The sequence below is a fragment of the Sebastes umbrosus genome, chromosome 12 (genome assembly GCF_015220745.1).
Source record: "Sebastes umbrosus isolate fSebUmb1 chromosome 12, fSebUmb1.pri, whole genome shotgun sequence".
Lineage (NCBI taxonomy): Eukaryota > Metazoa > Chordata > Actinopteri > Perciformes > Sebastidae > Sebastes > Sebastes umbrosus.
Genome location: NC_051280.1, coordinates 28,692,948 through 28,715,798, shown reverse-complemented (window position 1 = coordinate 28,715,798; position 22,851 = coordinate 28,692,948). Strand labels below are relative to the sequence as shown.

At 40.7% G+C, this 22,851-nt stretch overlaps 1 protein-coding gene across 8 annotated transcripts in view; it reads right to left on the bottom strand.

Annotated features, from left to right (window-relative positions):
- Window positions 1-22,851, bottom strand: part of ctnnd2b (catenin (cadherin-associated protein), delta 2b) — a 180,712-nt gene that overhangs the window by 104,292 nt on the left and 53,569 nt on the right. For all 8 annotated transcript variants that reach the window (XM_037787547.1, XM_037787550.1, XM_037787553.1 and 5 more), the window contains one exon: window positions 17,887-17,999. In XM_037787547.1, the coding sequence (XP_037643475.1) occupies window positions 17,887-17,999 (113 nt within the window). The remainder of the gene's footprint in view (window positions 1-17,886; window positions 18,000-22,851) is intronic.

Sequence of the window (22,851 nt, the reverse complement as noted above, 5' to 3'; positions counted from 1 at the left end):
AGAAGTTAAATGAGAAGCGAGGGGGAAGACATGTTGGGTCTCTGTGTGAGACCAGCCTGTCTTTCCAGAACTGCCCAGAGACAGATAACATCTCTAGAGGTGTCCGTGCACGCAATTCTCTCGGCAGATAAATAATCCGTGTGTCAAAAACTCTCCAACGCTGCCGATCATTTGGATAGATATATATCTTGACACACACGATGTCAGAAATGATTCACTGTGATGCATCTATCTTATGGTGATGTGCATTCGAGGCTTCCTAAAGAAAAAAAGCCTTTTGCATGACAACAAAGAGTCTACGAGAGCAGCGCTTCAGGACTTCACAGAGCGGCACGATCAGTCATCTTTTTCAGCCGAGCACCGTAGAAACAAAAGCTGATGTGTGCTGACTTCAGTAGGCCAACGCTCTCCACATCTCCTCCCCCCCTTTTACCGGTTATCAAGGGCCGAAATATTGAGCCTGTCAAGAGCTATAAATATGTGTTACTGTCAATAGAAAAACAATTCCCAATTGGGATAAGTGCTCAGAGGCCAGTTATTAAAAAAGACAGCAGTGTTCTTCTTTCAGCAGTAGGGATGTAAAGGTTTGTGTATTCATTCCGAATCGTTGCAGTATGGGGGTGACGGTACAGGGGTCACGGTCCGATGCCTTTTGCCCGTAAACATTTAGCTGAATGCCGTTAGCAATATTTAGCACAACAAGATGATTGGCGTACAAGTCGGTCACGGTATGACGAGCGCAAATGAAACGGATTACAGTCAGCGACAACAGCAATAGAGTACTACAGGAATGAGTCCTAAAACCCGGAAATGAGTTAGCGTTTTAGCACTTCCGGTTCCGTCGTCTGGAAGTCAATGGGTTTTCAGTTAGATGCCTGAAATAATGTCTGTGGTTAACACAAGCTGAAGAGATTTTAACGTTTTGTTCTACGATATAAAATATGTCAATAAATATCCCATTCGTGAATTTTGAAGCTTTTATGTGTCTTAAAAAGGGCGGTTGCTAACAAGTGGCTAAATGAGACTACTAAGTGTCATAACGCCGACTCGTCCTCCTTTACAGCCTCGTTGTGTATACTTGCGTTCATGCGACCGTGGTGTAGTTCGTTTATAGCCTAACGTTAGCTTTTTACTTCTGGCGATTGCATTCACACCTCAAAAATCATTAAAACTTGTGTATATTTGTGAAGATTATCTTGCTGAACAAAATGTGTAAATAACTTTCATTGGCTTTTTGTCGATGGAACCAGGGGGATGCTAACTTCCTGGTTGGCCTACACAAATATGTCATCCCTGGAGCACTCTATGGAAAGAGAATTGTGTACAAGGCAAGGAAAGTGTGTGGGCTAACGCACATTCGACGGCATCAAGCAGATACGCCGATAACCGGGAGGAGAAAAAAACAAACCCAAAGCCAGCTGGAAAACAGAATACATATACGTTTGGGTGCTTTGAACATTTAAATATACCCACGGTGGAAATAAGTGAAACATTAATACTAATGCACAAGTTTTAGTTTATTTATTTTGGTATTTTGATAGCATACAAGATGTAGTTTTCAGTTCTACAGCCTATTGTGATCTGTTGCCTTTTTGGAAAGTGTTCGTACAGCGTAATACAGAAGTGTTCTATCTTTGACACTTGCACTACTGCCTGTTCAAAATAAAGTAAAATAAACTTATCCTTATGCATTTGGTATTTATTTTGCTGTATTGAACTTGCACTGAACCGTGACTCCTAAACCATGGTATGAACCGAATCGTAACTTTTGGTACACCTCTGTTCAGTAGGAATTGAGGTTTTGTCTAGGAGTGGGCAGAGTGCTTCAACACTGTTACAAATCATTCATATAACACACACTGACATACTCTCAAATCTGCTGGTTTTCAACAAAAGTCTACATCAATGGAGGAAAAGGCTTCCCAAGCTGATGCAATGAAGCTCAAATCCTATTGGGAATATGTGTCCCCAATGCTGCTGCCTGGACAAGTTCTCCTCGAAACCCGATACGTGACACAGTCTTGGTGCCAAAGCACTGTGTTAAGCCCAACTGTTGGGGCTGTAGTAGCAGTGTACTGTGTGTTTTTTTTTCCTCTCTCTCACCAGATCGACAAGCCAAAGCTGTGGCCATCTACTCTGTAGCTAGCTAGATGTCAAATCAATTTGCTGGCTTTGGACTTGGCCTGTTGCACACACCTACTGTACACACCCACACACACACACTATCAGAGGCCGTGTGCCAGGTCTCCTTATCAGCATCGATCGGGTCCAGCCAAGTCACTTTACTGGATGGCAGAGTTCCCGAGCTAAATTAAGGAAAACATCAGTTTGTAGCCGAAATGGCCGACGACGTGTTCTCCGTCCCTTTGTGCTGCTGCGGCCAATTCCCAGGTGTGTGCTCGGCTTTGAAGCTGTCATGATTGCATTTAAGGAATTAAGTTAATTAAGTGTTGCTATCAACAGTTCGACTCATAGTGGTGGTGTATGGTTTTCTCCCTCACTCCCGTCATCCAAATGTGCAACAGAGGTCAGCAGTCTGTGAGGCTGCTGGAGGACAGGTGTGTGATCACACAATGCATGAATGGATCAAACTGAGATCAAGTCGGTCAAATCAGAGTCAGATCAGCCAATAAATATTACAGCTTTTGATTTTGTAAAGGGTAAAGCAAACGTCCTTTGCAGTTGAAATAGCAATAACACGGAACTGAAACCTCTGAAAAGTATGTATTAACCTGTCAGGTGTATGATGTGACACAATGTTTAGTGCAATTACCCTTTATGAGAACACCCCCAAAAGAAAATTAGGAATAATTGCAGACATATTATGCCAAAAATATAATAACAAAGGGCGAATAAAACAAACAAAAATGCCCAAAGCCAATTAAAAAAATGCTTAAAAAAAAATGTCCTTTGAGAAAAACAAAATTTACAAAACATTATAGCAGCTTTGCATTGCATTTCCTCCAGTCTACCCAAATACAGTATTTAAGCTTGTGCACTTCAGAACAGGCTTCTTTTAAGTCAGCATGAATATGTATTTGTGTGTTTAAGTGCATGTTTGTGTGTCTGTGTGCAAAGTCTCCCAGTGTGTGTGTTTGCGGACTAAGAAGGTTTTCATCGGAGCTTAACTGTGACAGTTCTGTCTCCGTTCTGCTGGCAGATCAATAATATAGTCGCAGATGACTGTGCTAACACGGGGAGCACGCACACACACACACACACACACACAGCCGAGTGTGCGAGTGTGGCAGACAGCGGCTGTCTGTGACTGTGGAGGATATTAGGCTTATTAAGAGTGTCTGGGTCTCAGAGTGACTCATGCTAACTCAGTGTGTGTTTGCAGGGTAGCAGGTTAAAAGGGCTTAACATGAGAACGCATCACCCCCCGCCTTCCTGGCCCCCTGGCTCATCTTGTTATTCCCTCGCTCCCTCCCTCTCTCAGCCTCCCTTCTCGCTCTGCATCCACGTATTGACTCCCTATTCCCCGCTCTGTCCTCTTTTCAACCCTCTGTCCTCTCTTTCTCGGCGTTCCACCCCCACATTTCCGTCTCATTTCATATTTCAAAAGAGAGACTTTTTTCCAACTACAATTTTGTGACAGCTGTGGAATGTTTTTTTTTGGTTGTGTTCAAAATTATATTCTGTGGAAATGTCAATTAGAAGACATCACACTTTAGCTCAAAAGGATGCCTCAATATTAGTGATAAAAGGCAGGAAGCTAAAATACCCTGCTCCAGTAAAATATTTACTCCAGTATATCTTTTATTTTAAATTAAAGGGAACCTATTATGCTTTTGTGCTTTTTCTCCTTTCCTTTAGTGTGTTATATTTGTTTTGTGAATGTAAAAGGTCTGCAAAGTTACAAAGCCCAAAGTCCACGCCAAAGAGAGTTACTCTCCCCCACAGAAACACTGCTCCTGAACTGCCTGAAACGCCTTGATTGAAGTCCTGCCTTTTCTTCCGTAACGTAGTGATGTCACCAAGTAACACATGTATAATACCTGCCTAGCGGCTAGTTTGGCACACCCTCAAACAAAGCTAGTTAGAGCGGAGGCGGAGCTTCCTAACTTAGCAACCGTAACGTAACAGCCGTAACGTAACAACCGTAACGTAACGTAACAACCGTAACGTAACGTAACAACCGTAACGCAACAACCGTAACACAACAACCATAACATAACATCCCTAACGTAACAACCGTAACGCAACAACCGTAACACAACAACCATAACATAACATCCCTAACGTAACAACCGTAATGCAACAACCGTAACACAACAACCGTAACACATAAACCATAACACAACAACCGCAACGTAACAACTGTAATGCAACAACCATAACAACAATAACAACTGTAGCGTAACAACCATAACATAACATCCCTAACGTAATAACCATTCTGCATCAACCGTAACGAAACAATCATAACGTAACTACGTAACTACCATAACTAAATAACAACCACGCTTAGCAGACTTTCTTACATAGCGTTAAGTAACAACCATAAAGTCAACATTAACTTTTGGTTTCACACGGTACATGAACAGCGGCTCCCTGGGTTAAAGTTCTGTGTTTGTTCGATGTGTTACTGTAGCATAAAACAATCAGTCAATTAAATTTGAACACGGACATAGTTACTACTTGTTGTTATTGTACATGCTGAATTTGAAATTCATCATGGTCAGTCCATAGTCGTGGTCCAAATTAGCTGTGGAACCTGGTTCTAGACCTCTCATTCACTGCCCACGTCTCAGATGTGTTCAGCGAGTTGCTGCCTACAATATTATCTTACAGACCACACATGTTGTCTTGTAAAAATGTTACAATGAACACAATTCAGTAGGAAGGATTGAAAATGACAGTTGTTGTCGTCCCTATAATGACTGTTTCTACTTCATTATCTCATATTTCTTCAGACAGAACTTGTCAACAGAGCTGCTAGAAGTAATTTTCTGAGTGACACACACACACACACATTAGAGGATCTGAGGGGAAACTCAAGGACAATTCTTTACTGTTTACCTTCTTATTATACAAGTAGACAAGCTAGGAAGGCTACCAAAACCGAGCCCACTAAAGCAGTCCACTGTCTCTATCACATGGCCATTGCCTTGCAGGTCGTAGTGGTCCCTTGAGGGTCCCACAACCTAGTTACATCCAGGACAAATAGCTGCAGAAAAATGACCACAAAAATCGGGACTAGTGTGGCTAAGATCAGCACAACTGTAGAGGTTGTTGTACGGTCAACGTAGAGAAATAACTCTGAAATCACGCATATTTCTTTAATCCTTGTGAAAAACCTTAAATAAACAGCTCATAGCAACTCCTTCCAGCTTCCATGACAACTGAAAATGAAGCCAGCAGGACGGATAGGCCGCTCACAACAGATTATTTAGGGACACAACACAATAGAAAATGAACTAAAATGAACATACTGTTGGCCTGAATGAATGAAGCGAAACGTGTTATCAGACTACTATTGACTGATTGTATTGAAGACTGCTCTGCTAATCCAGCCTTGTCTGTCATAAACTGACAATCTGTTGTTGCCAACAACATTAAAAGAATAAACTCCATTGCAGACGAACAGTAAAAAATAATTTTTTTCTTCCACACTTACTACTGAAGTCACAGTGTGTGAAATTGCATTGAGGATACTGCTAGATAAAAGCTGGCGTCATATCATCGTACATGAGTCTGAAACAAACAGCAACACGCAGACATTTCTGAGCAACACCAATACTTCTGAAAACCTGGAACCAGATTCATTTCAGGTACATTACCCAGCTGTGTTTCCCATCCTGCCTCACTCTCCTTTCCATCCACCTGATCAAGCAGGGAGAGCCTCTTCCTCTGCTCCCCTGTCTTTGCTCCAGACTCACTCCATAAGATCAATACGTAGAGTACAACAAATGCTAGTGTTTAAAATGTCCTTCCTATTTCCTCTCGCACCCAGATCAATAACAAGAACACACGCATGAATCCGCCGCTGTCATCATCGAGCAGTCTCTGGATCAATGGAGGTTTAAAAATTAACATCCTCATCGCCTACATCATCAAAAACGGCACCACCATCATCATTATACTCATTGTATTGTCCATATCTCGGAGCTCGTGAAGACATTTACATCCAAATGGTGAAGAAAGAGAGAAATTGCTGAGTGTAAATGAGAGCATTGGTGTTATTCAATATCAAAGCCCTCTAATGTCAGAGAGAAATAAAGGAATCTAAAGATCACAGATTAGTCATTGACACACGAGTGCACTGCTCTGATGTTACACCAGGCTTTGCTTTGCCAATATCAAGACATTTCTTTTTTTTGTTCTTCTCTTTTCCTTTTATTCAATCGAAACTTTTCAAAATACCAGATGGTTCACCCGAGCAGCGCTCAACATTCGGGGACATTGGCTGAGAGGTAGTGGCCTTTAACTAAAAAGTCTGCGTGCGTTTCATCCGGGCACAATGACGGCAGGCATAACCATTCAGAGCACTGGCATTTAGAGAGGAGCGTGTAATGTGATTCCACATGGTGCAGTTTATGGGCATGATAGAGGGGAGCCTAAAACGTTCCAACCTCCCCACCCCCGCCCCGCAGAAAGAAAAAACAACAACAGAAAAAACAGAAAACAAACAAACACACTGATGATCCAGAAGAGAATAAAAGTTCAATCACACAGTAAATAAGTTCACTGCTGTCACTAGTTCAAATATTCCTTATTGTTTGGGGGTCTCACAGATCTCAGTATCCTTTCCATATTTTGGATTTCAAAACATTTAGGCTGTCACCACATTACATCAAGGTGACGAGGACATTACCATAAAGTAGGGCTGTCAAAGTTAATGCGATAATAACGCATTAATGCAAATTCGTTTTGACATCACTAATTTCTTTAACGCATTAACGCAATCGATCTTTCAGAGATTGTAGCGGACTCAGTTCTAAAGCTAGAGTGAAGATACTGGTATCATATAAAACTAAAGAACCTAAGGAATCCATTGGTACCAACCATGTCATACTGGCATGTCGCAAAGGAGGCTAAATAACACTCCAAACTGACATACATGGCCATTTTCAAAGGGGTCCCTTGACCTCTGACTCTGATTCATATGTGAATGAAAATGGGTTCTATGGGTACCCACGAGTCTCCCCTTTACAGACATGCCCACTTTATGATAATCACATGCAGTTTGGGGGCAAGTCATAGTCAAGTCAGCACACTGACACTCTGACAGCTGTTGTTGCCTGTTGGGCTGCAGTTTGCCATGTTATGATTTGAACATATTGTTTTATGCTAAATGCAGTACCTGTGAGGGTTTCTGAACAATATTTGTCATTGTTTTGTGTTGTTAATTGATTTACAATAATAAATATATACATACATTTGCATAAAGCAAGCATATTGGACACTCTCATGTTGATAAGAGTATTAAATAAATAATAAATTTCCCTTTAAGCTACATTTTCAACAGATAAAAAATGTGCACCCCTGTTTGATAAAACAAAGTGTTTATAAAGATGCTATCGAGAAGAAACTCCTCTTGTCTTTGAGGAACGTCGTGAACCCATACTGTTCTGGTTTTCTTTTTCTTTCTCTGTGCAGCTTACAGCAGTAGTCATCCATATCCATTTTCGGGGCTCCGACACTGACGCCACTATTTACAGAACATTATCGTTCATCAGTGTGGAATCTGGATGCTCACATCACATCGTTATAGTTATCGTTCTTGGTGTGGACAGCCCTTTAGAGTTTTTAATTCCCCCACATTCTGCACATAATCCACTAAATGAAAGCCTCTCTATAAAACATGCTCTGTGTATAATTACAGCAGTGACATAAAACTACTTAGAATTGGAGTGACTAGCTACTGCACAAATCAACCAAGCAGCAAAGTCTCCAAACTTCCTCTTTTAATCTAACTCTATCTCTCTTCCCATCTCTCTCTCTCTCAGATCCTCTGTTTTCACCACCAAACTTCCACAATCATATCGAGGCGTTCAACTCAACTGTAGCTGCTTTATAGTACTATGAAAAATACTATATAGCTTCGCAGAGGTATGCATCCTTTATGACTCAGCCATATGCAGCAAAGTGCAGGCTCGTCACTCTGACTTTGAAATGCTCTCTTTTGGATGTTGTTTGAAAACATCAGTGGCTAAACATAAAGTGTGCAAAATGAATTGGTCTGTTACATAATTGACCTACTTTTTACAAGTGACTGTGACTGTGTGTGTGAGATGGTATGGGAAAACTGCATAGTATGTTTCATCATTAGCAACATCACAGCCATATTTATGTCATCATGTGGAATGTGCATACGGAGCTACGGAACGAAAAGAAAGAAATTAATAAATAAGGCTAGACGCAGACATGTCTCTCTCTCTCTCTCTCTCTCTGCCTCATCTTCACTTCTCTCTAGGCGAGGTTGTTTGATGCTGAAAAGATGCATTTATATCCCACTAGCATACCAAAGCAAACTAAATAACGGTTTACTTAAGTAAATACACCTTACGAGACATGAGCAACAGGTGATTGTAGTGCATAGAAGGTTTCTATGGCAACTGGAGAATGGGAGAAAACAGCAGCCAAGTAAAGGAAATCAAACATGATTAGGCCGCCTGTGTGAATGTGATTTATGTGATGTAACCTGTTAATGGTGAGATGGGGCCAGTTTTGGTTGGATGTCTTTTCTGTTCTACTTTAGTCTATTTCTTTACAAATGCTTTTAGATTGTTTGAGTTCATTCAAATCTTCTCCCTCACACTGCAGTTCATGTGTTTGTGGACAACAGTTTTGAAACTTTGAGTTTAGCATTTTGGCCGACGTCATATTGTTTTTTTGCAACCAGAAATGAAATGAGAGGGTGGAGCTAAGTACAACCGAACGCTGAATAAGACATTTTCAATCGACCAAAATGTTACAGTGACCTTTCATGAACTGAAAATACACTGTGAAAGGGTTAAAGTTGTAAGACAAAAACACAGACAACTCCCAGACCGTACAACACCGTGTTAGCAATTTGTCAATCACAAGGTAGCCTCGCCCTAAAGCATACCCTGCTTTATGGTCTATTTGACTCTAAATGGGACCATAATTTACTAAATGAACATCATGCTGTATTGAAGAAGACTTGAAACTCAAGATTGAGACCATAAACTCATGTTTACAATGTTTACTGAGGGAATACATCAAGAGAGAAGTAGGCTCAATTTCTCATAGACTACTATACAATCAGACTTCTTTTTGCAACCAGAGAAGTCACCCCCTGCTGGCTATTAGAAATAATGCAAATTTAAAGGCACTGACACACCAAGCCGGACAGTTTGGGGCCGTCGGTGAGCCTATGTTGGCCTAGTTTCTTTCGGTGGGTCCCGCATCATCGTCTCTAGTCTGCACGTGTTGGAGGCTTTTTGGTCGATTCAGAATGTTGAATCGGCGGCGGAGGTCGCCGGTGAGAGAAATCACTCTGATTGGCTGTTCAGCTTAAGCAAATCAGTGCAAGAGAAACGGAAGTGAGGAAAGCAAGCCAACGAGTAAGGTCAAGAGGGCATACACAGAAGGCTCTCCTCATTTTTCATCTTCATCTCATCTGATCATTCCAATACACGGATATTTTCACAGTGACATGGCCGTCTGGAATGAAGCTAAGCGGTGATTGAGAGTGGTGTGAAAATGGTCGGCAGATGCCGCTGTATTTCATGCACGTATCAACGGCTTGTACATCCGCATTCCTCGGTCTTCTGGTTTCCCTTTTTGAATGACGAATACAGACTACCGCCGCCTGCCTGTGTGGAGAGTTATTTCCTTTCACACAGACGCAGAACATACGTGCTAACTGTCCGTCGGCTGTCGTCTTTGCAGTCTGTTCAAATGCAGATTGTCGGCCAAGACAAAGGCGAAGTGAGGCGACGCAACAGTCGGTCTTCATTGCTGCTACTTCTTTGATGTCGGCTTGGTGTGTCTGGGCCTTAAGGCACTTCCGCACTGGCTTCACTTTTCAGATCCGGAGGTGGGCGCCTGACTGTGAGTCTAAACTGGCAGCTGAGCGCCCCGACAGCTTCTGGGTAATGGGCCCTCTCTAGATGGGTCGCATTTTCCCGCCAGACGAGCAGTGGTGGGTCTCGCCGGGTGCTGCAAATACAGCCAATACTTTTGCACACACACACACATACACACACACTAAGCACTAAGCACTCAACAGCCAGACAAGCACACAGCCGTGCATCGGATTACCAGACAAATGTCACAAACATGCACAGCCAAAAGAGGCAGACAGAGAGCCCACCCTGGGAGGAGGCTACTCCTCGGCCAGCAGAGTGGTGTGGCCACCACGGTGCCACCAGAGCTCTGATATCTGTATCTACTGGGTGGTGTGTGCTCGCTGTCAGAGGTCCTCTCGGATGATTAGATAAAGGGACTGTAGCCAGGGAGCAGGTAAACACTAGGCAGAGTGAGGCACACCAGCACAGATAACAGAGAGAGACCCGACTCTTGTTCTCTTCGGTGTTATATTTCTTTGCTCAAAATCAATTTGAACTTTCAAATCAGAAATTGTTAACCCAGGATGTAGCTGGGTGAGATCATAGTCAACCAACCACTCCAGGGTTTGTTTAATAATGCACCAAAACTACTGTATGCACCTGACTTACCCCAACTTAAACCACGACGGGGCTCAAAATAATGACTCTTACCCGTACTACTGGTCTTCCTAAGACAAAGGAAATGTTTCCTCAACTTCAGTAACAAGACAAAAAGCTTGGCTAACTTTATAACAGCTCAGGAATTAGGCATTTTAGCTATTAATTTTGGCTAATGTCATATCAAATATGTGATATAATTGTCACAGTGAAATATGGAGTGCAATATGGTCAGCAATATTGTCTAAACCAACATATGTGTTACCTCATTCGGCGATAGATAATGACTTAACAGACATTTATTTAAATTAAAATCTTAAAGACTATTTCTTTAAGTGACAAATAGAAAATGGTAGTGCTCCAACGGTGAACAGTGACATGTACAAGTCATAATCCCGGTTATTTACTGTTTCCTTCATTTCCAACTCTTGTCTAATGCCGGGTTCACACTACACGAGAATCAAGACAATTTTGGGCCGGATTCCCCAACAACCGTCACCAAAGCCCCCAATTTTTTTTCATGTTCAATATATACGATGGATATCCTGTTGTGTGTGGGGAACCCAGAGGACAGCTGATGACGCAGTCACGTGGGAAAGAACGATAGCCAATTGGGAACCAAGCTGACCCAAGCCATCATGGCGGCTGCGGCTAATGCAAAACGTGAAGCATAAAGTATTCCAGTACATCCATCCTTCGTGAATTTTCAGTACAAAGTAGTGCAAAAACTAACATAATAAGTTTATTGTTACTGCCCGTAGTCCACCAAGTTTGTTTACACTAAAGTCAAGTTTGATCGCGAGGTATTTTGCGATATTTCCGTTTTTTGAGTCGGGACTGTTGTTGTCCATGAATGGAGTCTGTTAGTGTGTGGTTTGTAGCTGTTTTGGTCAAATCAAGTCACTCAAAAAAACTGTTAAATTTAACATAATATGTGTGGGGGTCTCTCACATTTTCAACATCTGTTAAGATTTAAAAAAAACTTTTAGTGTGGGCCAGTCTTAAGCCAAGAAGTATCACTTGCAACCTTGACATTTGAGGCGGAATGGCCCTTTAACTAATGAGGCAACGCATGTCACGCTCTTCTTTCCGCAGACAAAAACACACACAGTCACACAGTGGATTTGTGCTTTTTGAAGTGATAAAGCAGCAGCATATGCCGTGGCAGACACTGGTGACCCGTGGTGACTGATTTAAACTGGAAACAAAGGCAGAGCTGAAGATCTCATTAGCACCTCTGAAAGTCTTTATCTTCCACAACACAACAGGAGCAGATTCCTGAACTATCGGCCCCCTCACAGCCACACAGCTGCACTTAACGCTTGTTCTTAATTCAACTTTTATGTGGTTTAACCCTCTATCTATCTGGGGACAGATTTCCATTATTTCAGGTGCTTCAGGACTTCTAACTAAAAAAAAAAACACTGGAACTTGTGGTGCATGATTCCCATATTAATTGGTTTTGGAGATTCCCTTCTTGTGACTCAAGAGAATCTGTATTTTCAGTAGTTGCAAGGAACACAAGCCACACTAAACACAGTTCACACAGTGCCATCCTCTATTGTTATGCTACTTTCTATCTAGCACAGGCATCAGCCAGAGTGTCTGAAGACGCCACACAGTCATTGTATTGTCCCGGGTCATAAAAACACTGGTTATATTACATCTACTGTGCCTCAGTCTATGGACCTGTGGTTCGTCTGGGAGTAGAAACTAGAGCTGCTCCGTTGGGAAAGCCAATAAGACGGCCTGAAGAGGTTTTCAAAGAAACACCAATACATGCTTCCTGGCTTCCAGACAGTATCTTAAGATAATATCACCCTCCAAATGATTTATTTAATATAGCCTATACTGTTTAATGGACTCTGGAGAGAGAGGTGATTGAGTTCACCATTTGGATTACTATGAGTTGAGAGGAATATATATACTTATTTATTCTAAAAATTAATCTCAGCTCAGGAAAAAAGCTAGTCATTCCCAATGTTAGACATGAACCGTCATACTCAGTTAATGCCGTTCTGTAAAGAACCTTTTTTTCCAATCTAATCTAAGAAAAGCTGAGATGTCACCACCCTAAAACAATTACAAATCCTCGAACAAAATCCTCAATTTGAATAAAGTCAGTCAGTGTATTTAATGAGTTGGCCTTTTTTTAATAGATCAGCTTCCTTTGATGAATATAACTCGTCAGTTCATATCTCCCTTTATGTGCAGCAAGCGGGAGAGCAAGTGAACTTGTTGTTGTTGAAAGGCTAAATGCCAACAAATATGGATTGAAGCAGAATATTTTGACTGATTGGAAATATTTGGATCACATGAGTCAGAAACAATCCTACGCAGCCACTGCTGGAATATATTCCTACAAATAGTATAATACGAATAATATTAGTGTAGCCTAAACTTTATCTGCAATGTGGAGTTTAAACAGAATGTGGCATACTAAATAGCAAAAAGATATATCTTTTTAAATAGTTTTATGGACAGACTTTTGTATAAATTATCCAGTAAGTGTGTTATTATGATTTTAGTTATACAGTACATGTGCAAATCTAATTTTGACAACCTTAGAGCAGACACACTGTGATCTTTGGCGCCCCCTTAAGGGTGGCCCGGACCCCAGGTTGGGAACCATTGTTCTAAAGGAAGCAAAAGTAACTGGATTATACAGCTTTCCCACAATACATGATATATGCATAGGCATAGCCTCTTGGAAATAACATGATAAAAAAAAAAATGTATGGAAAAATGTATGGAACATTTGCCTTTTGGCTACTTGTTTATGCTCGACAACTGACAGTGCAAGCTAGCTAACGTGACACATAGACGCATTGAATTAGAGGGAGAAACGGTAGCTAGCAGCAAGTAATGCTAACCCGGATGACACCAATGAATTAGCTTTTGCTAGGGGTGAGAAATGGCCTGATTCCTGCTGGACAGCCTGGATTTAGAACATGGTTAGCCAGACAGCTAACACAAAATGTAGCTTTAATCATGTAATATACCTTGTTAAAGAAGAAAATTAAATACTGTTGCGGCCAAAATGCATCTGGGCCATGCAACATAGCTAAAAAAAAAAGGAGAAAAGAAGAAAAAGCTATTCATTTTCTACAGCCAAAATACATTATACACCAAAATGACAAAACGAATAAACTCACAACACTGCAACAATTTGTAATTTAGTTTTCCTTCCACTAAGCTGCTGAAAATATATTCAAGCTTCTAGTTTAATTGCTTTGCACAGAGTCAATACGTCTCACCAGCCCAGCAACAAATGCTACCAAGATAAATTCCTGTACATGTCTTGTAGCTGCCGATTAAATGTTGCTCCTTCTGTTGGCCGGGACAAGCAGCGATGACTAAAACTATTCACAACGGCAACAATACTAATGTTTCAGAGGTAATTGAACAATAAATCCTACACGCTTTAGGCGATACAAACTTCCAGCGTTGCCTTGTTGTGTTTTTGCCAAACCATTTGTCCATTTGCTAATTACCTCCGAGTCAAACAAAGTGGACGGCCTATAAAGAGCAATGGAAGACAGACAGCGTAATCCTCTGCTCCTCACTAAATAATAAACCCATCTAATCAAGTTAGCGAGATGGCAGCTTTTATTCCATCTGTGTGCAGCTGGGTGATGAAGTGGAAGACGCGTTTATTTTTTTTTGGACTCCACACCTCTTCCATCTCCCATGTTGCTGCTGTTTTAAATGGGGGCCTCTCAATACAGCCCTGTGACAGCGTCGAGGAGCTAAACGCATCGGTGGTTAATTAGACTCGTGAATGAATCGGTTTTTAGACCATCTTTCTGCTCTTTGTTGGTCCACCCCTCAAATTGAAATGAGAATTACAATGCCGGCAGATGAGTAATTAGTTTGAGACGGATGGGATCCCCGCTCGCTTAACGGATTCAAAGAGGAGAAAAGATGATGGATTGTGTGCGTCTATTTATGTGTGTGTGTGTGAGAGAGAGAGAGTGAGACGGAGAAACCGAGACAGGCTTTAATCGCGTTACATTGTCCTGAGAGGCAGGCTAAGTGCGTTACCACTATTGTGTCAGGAGGGCTATTTTCACATTGGGACCGGTATGGAATGTGTAGCATGTGCTCTTTGAGCTCGGAGCAGCGACGGAGCTCGGGTCCAAACTCAATCAGCAGCAGATAATATGACAGTCTCTTCACATTGGGCACAGTTTACTTCCTCTCATCGCAAGAAAGGAAAAAGACGAAGTTCCCTGAGCAGAATAATGGACTCCTGTGACAACTACACATTGTTTGGTTCTTTGTGAGAAGCACTTGCAGTTTTTTAAATGGACAATTAATGGCGTGTCATGTCTGCAAAGCTGAGGGTTTTGTTTTGTGCCATTAGACATGAGCCAACATTCAATTTAAACTACAAAAAGCAGCCACTTTGATCAACCTGAGTGTTACACGGACAGGGTTGGCAAGATTTTGCCACAAAAGGATGTCATTTTGCTCTCTACTGGAAATGTTTTCACACCTGATTATCACAAACGAGGAAATTTCAAGAGATTATGTTTGTATTAGGGCTGTCAAAGTTAACGGGATAATAACACGACACGCCATAAAAAACACAAATTGCGATTTTTTTAGGTTGCAGCGGGTTTTTAGTTTTAAGGCTAGAGTGAAGATCCTGGCATCATATGAAACTAAAAAAATCTAAAGGAATCCATCGGTATCAACCAAGTCGTACTGGCATGTTGCGAAGTAGGCTAAATTTTGGCAAGGAAAAACAGGCATGGCCATTTTCAAAGGGGTCCCTTGACCTCTGACCTCAAGATATGTGAATAAAAATGGGTTCTATGGGTACCCACGAGTCTCCCCTTTACAGACATGCCCACTTTATGATAATCACATGCAGTTTGGAGCAAGTCATAGTCAAGTCAGTACACTACTGACACACTGACAGCTGTTGTTGCCTGTTGGGCTTGAGTTTGCCATGTTATGATTTGAGCATATTTTGTATGCTTAATACTTAATGTGAGGGTTTTTGGACAATATTTGTCATTGTTTTGTGTTGCTGTAATAAATATATACATACATTTACATAAAGCAGCATATTTTCCTACTCCCATGTTGATAAGAGTATTAAATACTTGACAAATCTCCCGTTAAGGTGCATTTTGAACAGATAAAAAACGTGTGATTAATTTGAGAATAATCACGATTAACTATGGACAATTGTGCGATTAATCGTGATTAAATATTTCAATCGACTGACAGCTCTAGTTTGTATGTTAGCTTAACACAAGGTCATGTCTGCATTCAGTGGCCAATGCTACATGCAGAATATGTTGAATTTTAATCATGACACTTTAGCTCGAAGTATAAAATCTTTGGCTATAACACTCTCATACAGGTTAGATAAACTCCGTATTGAAGCATTATATATATATATATGAGAAATGATTTGATCATAAATCAGTCACATCGACATCAAATCCAGGTTAAGTCCGTTAGAAAGTCAGATTTCTTTCAAGTTCAAATCCTTCTGCCACAAAGTGATCTTAATTCGTTCCTCCTGCGCCTCTGAGCTTAAAGTTGCTACGGTACGTGTAGTCAATGTGCACTTTACAACTTGATCCCGTCAATAAACTTCAAAGTCTGCCAGTGAGTTTTTGACAGATCTACATCCTTTCATGAAGCACACCTCACACATACAATCAGGTTCAGAAGAGGTTTCGAGTTATCATCCTTGAGCTTTCATTGTACTTTTCTTTCTGAAAAGAGACTCTGGACTGAAGCAACATGTTTTATAAAATGATAACTTTAATTGCTTCATGTCCCCTTCACCGCCTTGCTGTTACTCTGCGTGTTTATTATGAGGAGCAAAAATTAATAATAGTGAGAGCTGATAACAGCTATGTGCTCTTGAAATGAGGTCAACTTAAGTGAACATAATTACTGGAATGTATTTGAATAAAAACCTGATAAGTAAAGACAGTTCTTTTGTGTTGTGGAACATTCAAGTACACTGAACATTTCTAAGTTAAAGCTGCTCTGGGGGCAAAATATTACAAACCAAATATTGGTTGAATTAACTTTTAGTGAATAGGAAGCGAAATATAAAGAAAGTTCTTCTTCTTCTTTTTTCATTAACTTTAGACCATCCATGATGTTTTGTGCTCACAAGCCTAGTTAATTAGCTTGCGTAGCTAGTGATATGCTAGCATGGCTTACAGTATTTTAAAGCTGCACTAATTAATATCTTTTTTAATACCAATATTCCAAATGACTATGGATAATATGAAAGAGGTCCCTCGTAGTCACAAACCCACAAAGAACGACCAACCAAATCTGCAGTTCTCCTCAGTTCGACGGAGCGTTTTAGCGCCTTTCAGCTCATTGTTTTGGTTTTTAGGACCCGCAACTTTACTGTTATGGTTCACTCTCAGTGTTTACAGCAGGAGGCAGTTGTTTTCATCGAAAAAGCTCTGATAAACCCACTGTACGCTACCTTCCCAGCACCAAACAACAGAAAGACAAAGTTAGCGACTAGCTGGTGAACTTAGCATTTAGAAGTTACAATAAAGAGTCAGATATTTCCCTCACAAGTCGGTGAAGTGACCAAAACAGAGCCAAAAGAATAATGTTTTGACTGTTGCCCTAACAAGTTGATATGGTTATAATATGCCAGGTTGTACACAAGTAGCCAAAAATGCCATTAATGCTGCTTTAAATTGGACACTTGGTGAGGCTAACTATGTACATAGCTCTGTCTAAGAGAAACGTCTGTATTGTGAAAATGATCATTTGAGTGTTGGGCTCAGGTAGAGGCAGCTATTCCTGTCAACAATGAATTTATTTGCTTAGATGTCTTGTAACTGTGTCTCAAAATTACTGCAATTACTTATTAAAGATATATGCAGGCAAAAGCTACAGCTACCAGTTGTATGCATGTCTGTGTGAATTTATAAGAAAACAACAATCTAAATGCATGTTGCAGCTCTACTGGCGTAGGTGTGTAGGCAAAAGGGGAAAAGGAACATGATCTGGTGCACCAAAGGAATGCAGGAAGTGCTCTCTCTCTGACCTCCAAAGCAAAACAACAGTGGTTTTGAACTGTGGTTTCAATCACAGAGATGAATTTTGGCCACAAATCAAGGAGTGTAACCTCTAAATGTGACCAGCTGTAAAGCCAGTCACCTGCAAGAGCACAGCTGACACGCACAGGTCGAGTGTACAGAAGAGGATCTGACAGGTGCGAGACGAACACACACAAACACACCTGATGCTAGTCATGCTTCCAGTCTCAGAGCCAAGCTTGCATCTCTCCAGCTGACTGGCAACAATCTGCCGCTCGGCTTCCAGCTCCCTGGTCAGACGTTCAAACTGCAACTCCTGGAGAGAGAGAGGGAGAGAGAGATGTGTCAAATCATTCTGTCTGTTTATTTACAGTCACATTTGCAGTCATCCTGAACATTATTTTGGCCCCGTTGTCCCTGTCACATTTTGAATTGTTGTGAAATGGACTCTGTGGTCTGTGGTGGGAGGACAGGCCTGTGTCTGCCAGTTTCACACGGGCAGAAATTCACTGAGAAGAGTTTGATATGTCGCAAAATTGTGACACCACACAACTACAGCCATCACAAATGTGGCATTTGTCATTCTGCGACTAGGAAAGTCATGAAACAGATGAAGTTTTGGGATGGAGACTTTTGTTATTGTTGTCGACTTCACATGAAAGCTTTCGTCGAATGCCTGCCTGATAAATCATCTATACGCTCCGACTGTATGGATTTGCATCCTGCTGTTACCACGAGGTGGCTGATGTGAAGAGAGGGATGTAGAAGGTTGTCAGTCACATCGCCCCAGTTGAAGAATCTGTAGCTGCATTGTACCGCCCCTTAAAGAAACTTATTACACTCTTCACTCCAACATTTGTGGCCTAAATCTGATTCTATATATATACTGTATATGCATTTACCATACTGAAAATACGCACTAAAAACAGGTGGATGGAAGCCCACTTATGCAAGACTAAAAATATGTTGACATGCGAATTAATCGCATGGAAAAAATGCTGCGGGTTGGTAAAGGCCTTAAGAAGAATACGTTTTCATACTCTAAATCTGTCTTACTTTTATCACTGAGGCTCATTCGTATAATTGTTCCAGGTCTGATTCACCAAACCCTCTAAACTCAACCCAGTCGGCAGAAAAAATATGCGTTTCTGCAAACCACGGGATACACTGAACGTCACCGTTTCTGAACCAAAAAAAAGTTTCATAAATACAATAAATAAGGTTGCAGAAACACACAACGCCACATGGTTAACATTGTGAAACGATTTATTAGGTTTCGGCAAAAAAACTACCTGGTTAAGGTTAGAAAAAGATCATATTTTGTGTTTAAATAATAACGTAATAACGTAACTTAACAACGTAACATAACAACGTAACATACAGTAACAACATAGCGCAACAACGTAGCGCAACAACGTAGCGCAACAACGTAGCGCAACAACGTAGCGTAACATAACGTAACAATGTAACATAACAATGTACCGTAACAACGTAACACAACAACCATAACTACTGTAAATAAATGACAACCGTCCTTTGCAGACTTTTCTTACATAACGTTACGAAACAAACGTTTACTTTTGGATTCACATGGAACATAAATAGCAGTCTCCTGGGTGAAAATCCTGTGTTTGTTTAACCCATCAACAGCCATCACTTGCTTTGACCGAATGCAAAAAACGTAGACATTCAACGTATCCCCAATTTGCAGAAACGTACAATGCCAAGATTATTCCTAAGGACTGGGCTGCTAAACTACACACACATGTTGTACATTTCTCATTTCAACTTGATAAATTCATGACCGTTCATGAGGAGATGTGCATTCAAGAGATTTGGTCATTAGTGTGGTCAACGCTTGTAAGCTGCTATATGTAAGGCTGCCTGTTCTGCTGCAGGCAAGTGTCATTCACAAAAATGTTACACTATCAAATGTCATAACGGATGGCGTACACCTGGACAGTAACCTGCAGGAACGCCCTGAAGCAGCTGTCACAGTGTGACAATTTTCCTAACATCTACTGAATAGTAAAAGTTGTCATGCCGAAAAACAAATCAAACTTCTGAAGAGAAATAAGTTGATACTAACTATCTGTAAAGAAACAATTAAACACAAGAAAATTGGTGTATGTGACAAGTTTTCTTTATTACCATTTAAGAACAAACCTGTTTTTATGAGTAGCTATTCCATGAGGCCCGTGCTTAATTTATGCCGTTCAGTGTGTGATGAATAACCACCAATTAACTGATACGCAAACAAACCAACAGCTGATTATAGTATTTGTGTCTGCTGCTGGCTGCGATCATTATAGCTGATTAAACATAACTGATTTCACCAATTTGTGCAAAGAAAACAAAAAAAAACAACTAATGAATCCATTTGGATTGTAGATAGTTTCAAATCAAGTGAAGAGCACACAGTGCCTATACACAGGAACACCGGTCCTGAAGTTATGATTTACATCTTAAATTAGTTTCTGACAGTTTTCTGGTGGGTTTCCAGATAATAAAAGTGATGGAATTATAATAAATCATGTCAGAACAGGAGATATAATCAATCAATGTTCGCCGGTCAGCATTTGAATACAAAGGAGCTGTTCAAAAAGAGATCAGAGCTCATCTAAAAGCTCTAAAATTCTGAATTTGAATCTGATGGATCCTCATATATTTCATTTGGTCTGATGGTCAATTGCTGAAGTTCAACGGGCAATTGCACACAACAGTAATTGTGCGTGTGAAGATCCTTGAAGTGAAACAAGGCAACCCGATTTCACGGGAAGGCGTATAAATAGCACGCATTACAAGGACATTTTGCCTGTCATTAGGACACATTTTAGTTTTTTTGTGTGTCATTTGTACACCACACAACAAAACTACGGTAACGTCCGCAGTAGGTTTAGGAAACAAAACTACTAGTCCGCGTTCTTGCGGATTATCGTGTCATTCATACACCTTTTCATGCGACCGGACAGCACAAGGACAGTATATGTGTTACTTTTTTTTACTCATCCGTCATTCTTATAAGGACAATAAGACACTTTACAAAACATTGAACTATGTCCTGCTCAAGACAAATGGCCTGTTGCATATTTAACACTGAACCTTTGTGTGGAGTTTCGAGCCAAATTAAGCTACTTACATTCAGAAAGCAACTGCATGTCATTTAAAGTGAATAAAAAGTGCTGTTTGCACAGACACGGTCAGAAAAACAACTTCAGAATAATTTTAACATTTGAAATGCCCTCAAAATATCACTGAAAAAAAACATTTCCCCAGAAAGAAAGAACGTTCATTTCATTTATAGTGATTACACGATGTGTATTTTCATCTTAAGAACACTGACGGAGAGCAGAGTGCCGGTCCGTGGGTGTTTAAACGCTGATGATGCCTGAGGCAATGCCAGGCTTCACACCGTAATGAAACAATTTGATTATAATGAATCATTAACGTAATAAGTTAACAAATCAAATTGCAAATTTCACCGTAATTATGCACCGTCTTCTTGTTATTAATGCTAACTGGACACACATGCAGGCACACACACACGCGTCTATAGAAACACGTCTGCCATACATATGCAGATGTGCACATGCATTTGGCGTGCGTGCATGCTGGCACAGAATCATACACAGACATGAATGTATCATGGCTTATCACAGCTTATAGACTCATATGAGAAAACATAAATTAAGACTTGCTGCTGTCACATTGAATGACAGTGTCAGAAATTAAGGGGGCCAAAGGGGCAAAATTGACCCAAAGAAATCGGAGAATGCCCCTAAAAACTTTGATCGAGGGGCAAAAATTGACCCCAAGATTTCGAAAAACAAAACCATGCAACTCATGGTTGGCTGCTCTGATGGACCAGTACCTCATTAATAAACATCCAACTGTTAGCAAAGACAGCAACCCAAATCCTGGGCCATCACCAACGCCACTGCCAGCGAATAAGATGGCAAAGAAAGTTGCTGCTTCTGCAATTGAAAAATGGAAAATAGCCTGGCTCCTCTTCTGTAAAGCATGCAGGGCTCACCCACCCAAACATACCAAACAGAGCCTTGGACAGCTAAAAGCTAATCACGACACCAAACAAGCAAGCATCATCGATCTGCATATGATAAGTAAGGGATTATGTACAGCGAACCAGTCACAAATAACCAGTGAAATAAACCCCGACCGGGCGATGTAGCACCGACTTGCATCGCCCTGAAGGGATTTATTTCACAACAATGACCCACTAGCTGTACATTATCCCGCTTATTACACGGCTACTTACTTAAGAAATCAATATTTTGACACAGACACTAGACGAACGCTAGAGACTTTAAAATGTCTTCGGTCTGGCGCGTTAGCAAACAGTGTCAGCAAGTTGGCGGTAAATGTTAGCTAGCTAACGTTAATGTTTGCAGCCAACATGTGGGTCTCGCTGACTGATGGCTGCATAGATTGATCGGTGGGGTGATCAGTGCCGTTACTGAGCTCAATGCACCGAGTGAAGTAAACTTTGAAGTCCCAGATCTCAAACATATTCTTTTTCAGTCTACAAACCAATGATGCAGTACTGGATAGTAGAGTCTATATTTGTAATTCACCTATGCTCAAAACGTCAGCAGGACTAAACTTGGGGATGAAGCATGCTAAATTCAACTGCAGTTATTTCCATAACTATCTATAAACTAATGCATTATACATACACGAAGGCTATTAAAGGAACAGTGTGTAGCATTTTGGGGGATCTAATAGTAGAAATGGAATATAATATTCATAACTGTGTTTTCATTAGTGTATAATGACCTGAAACTAAGAATTGTTGTGTTTTCGTTAGCTTAGAATGAGCCTTTCATATCTACATAGAGAGTGGGCCCTCTTCACGGAGTCTGCCATGTTTCCAAATCCTACACACTGTCCATTTTAGAGCAAAATAAAAGCCTTAATAGTAAGAACTGTCTCCTGCTTTCTCTAAAACATACATACATATGATTGCACACTTCTCTTTGGAACAGCAATAGCATGCTTTTATATTTACTCATGTTGCCACACGGTGATGATTACTGTATGCATATTAATCTGGGCTCATTTCACAGAAAAACAGCAACTTTATGCACTAATTACTATCTTTTAAAAGCACCCCCAAAATTAAGTAAATGCCCCCTATATTTTAGACAGTG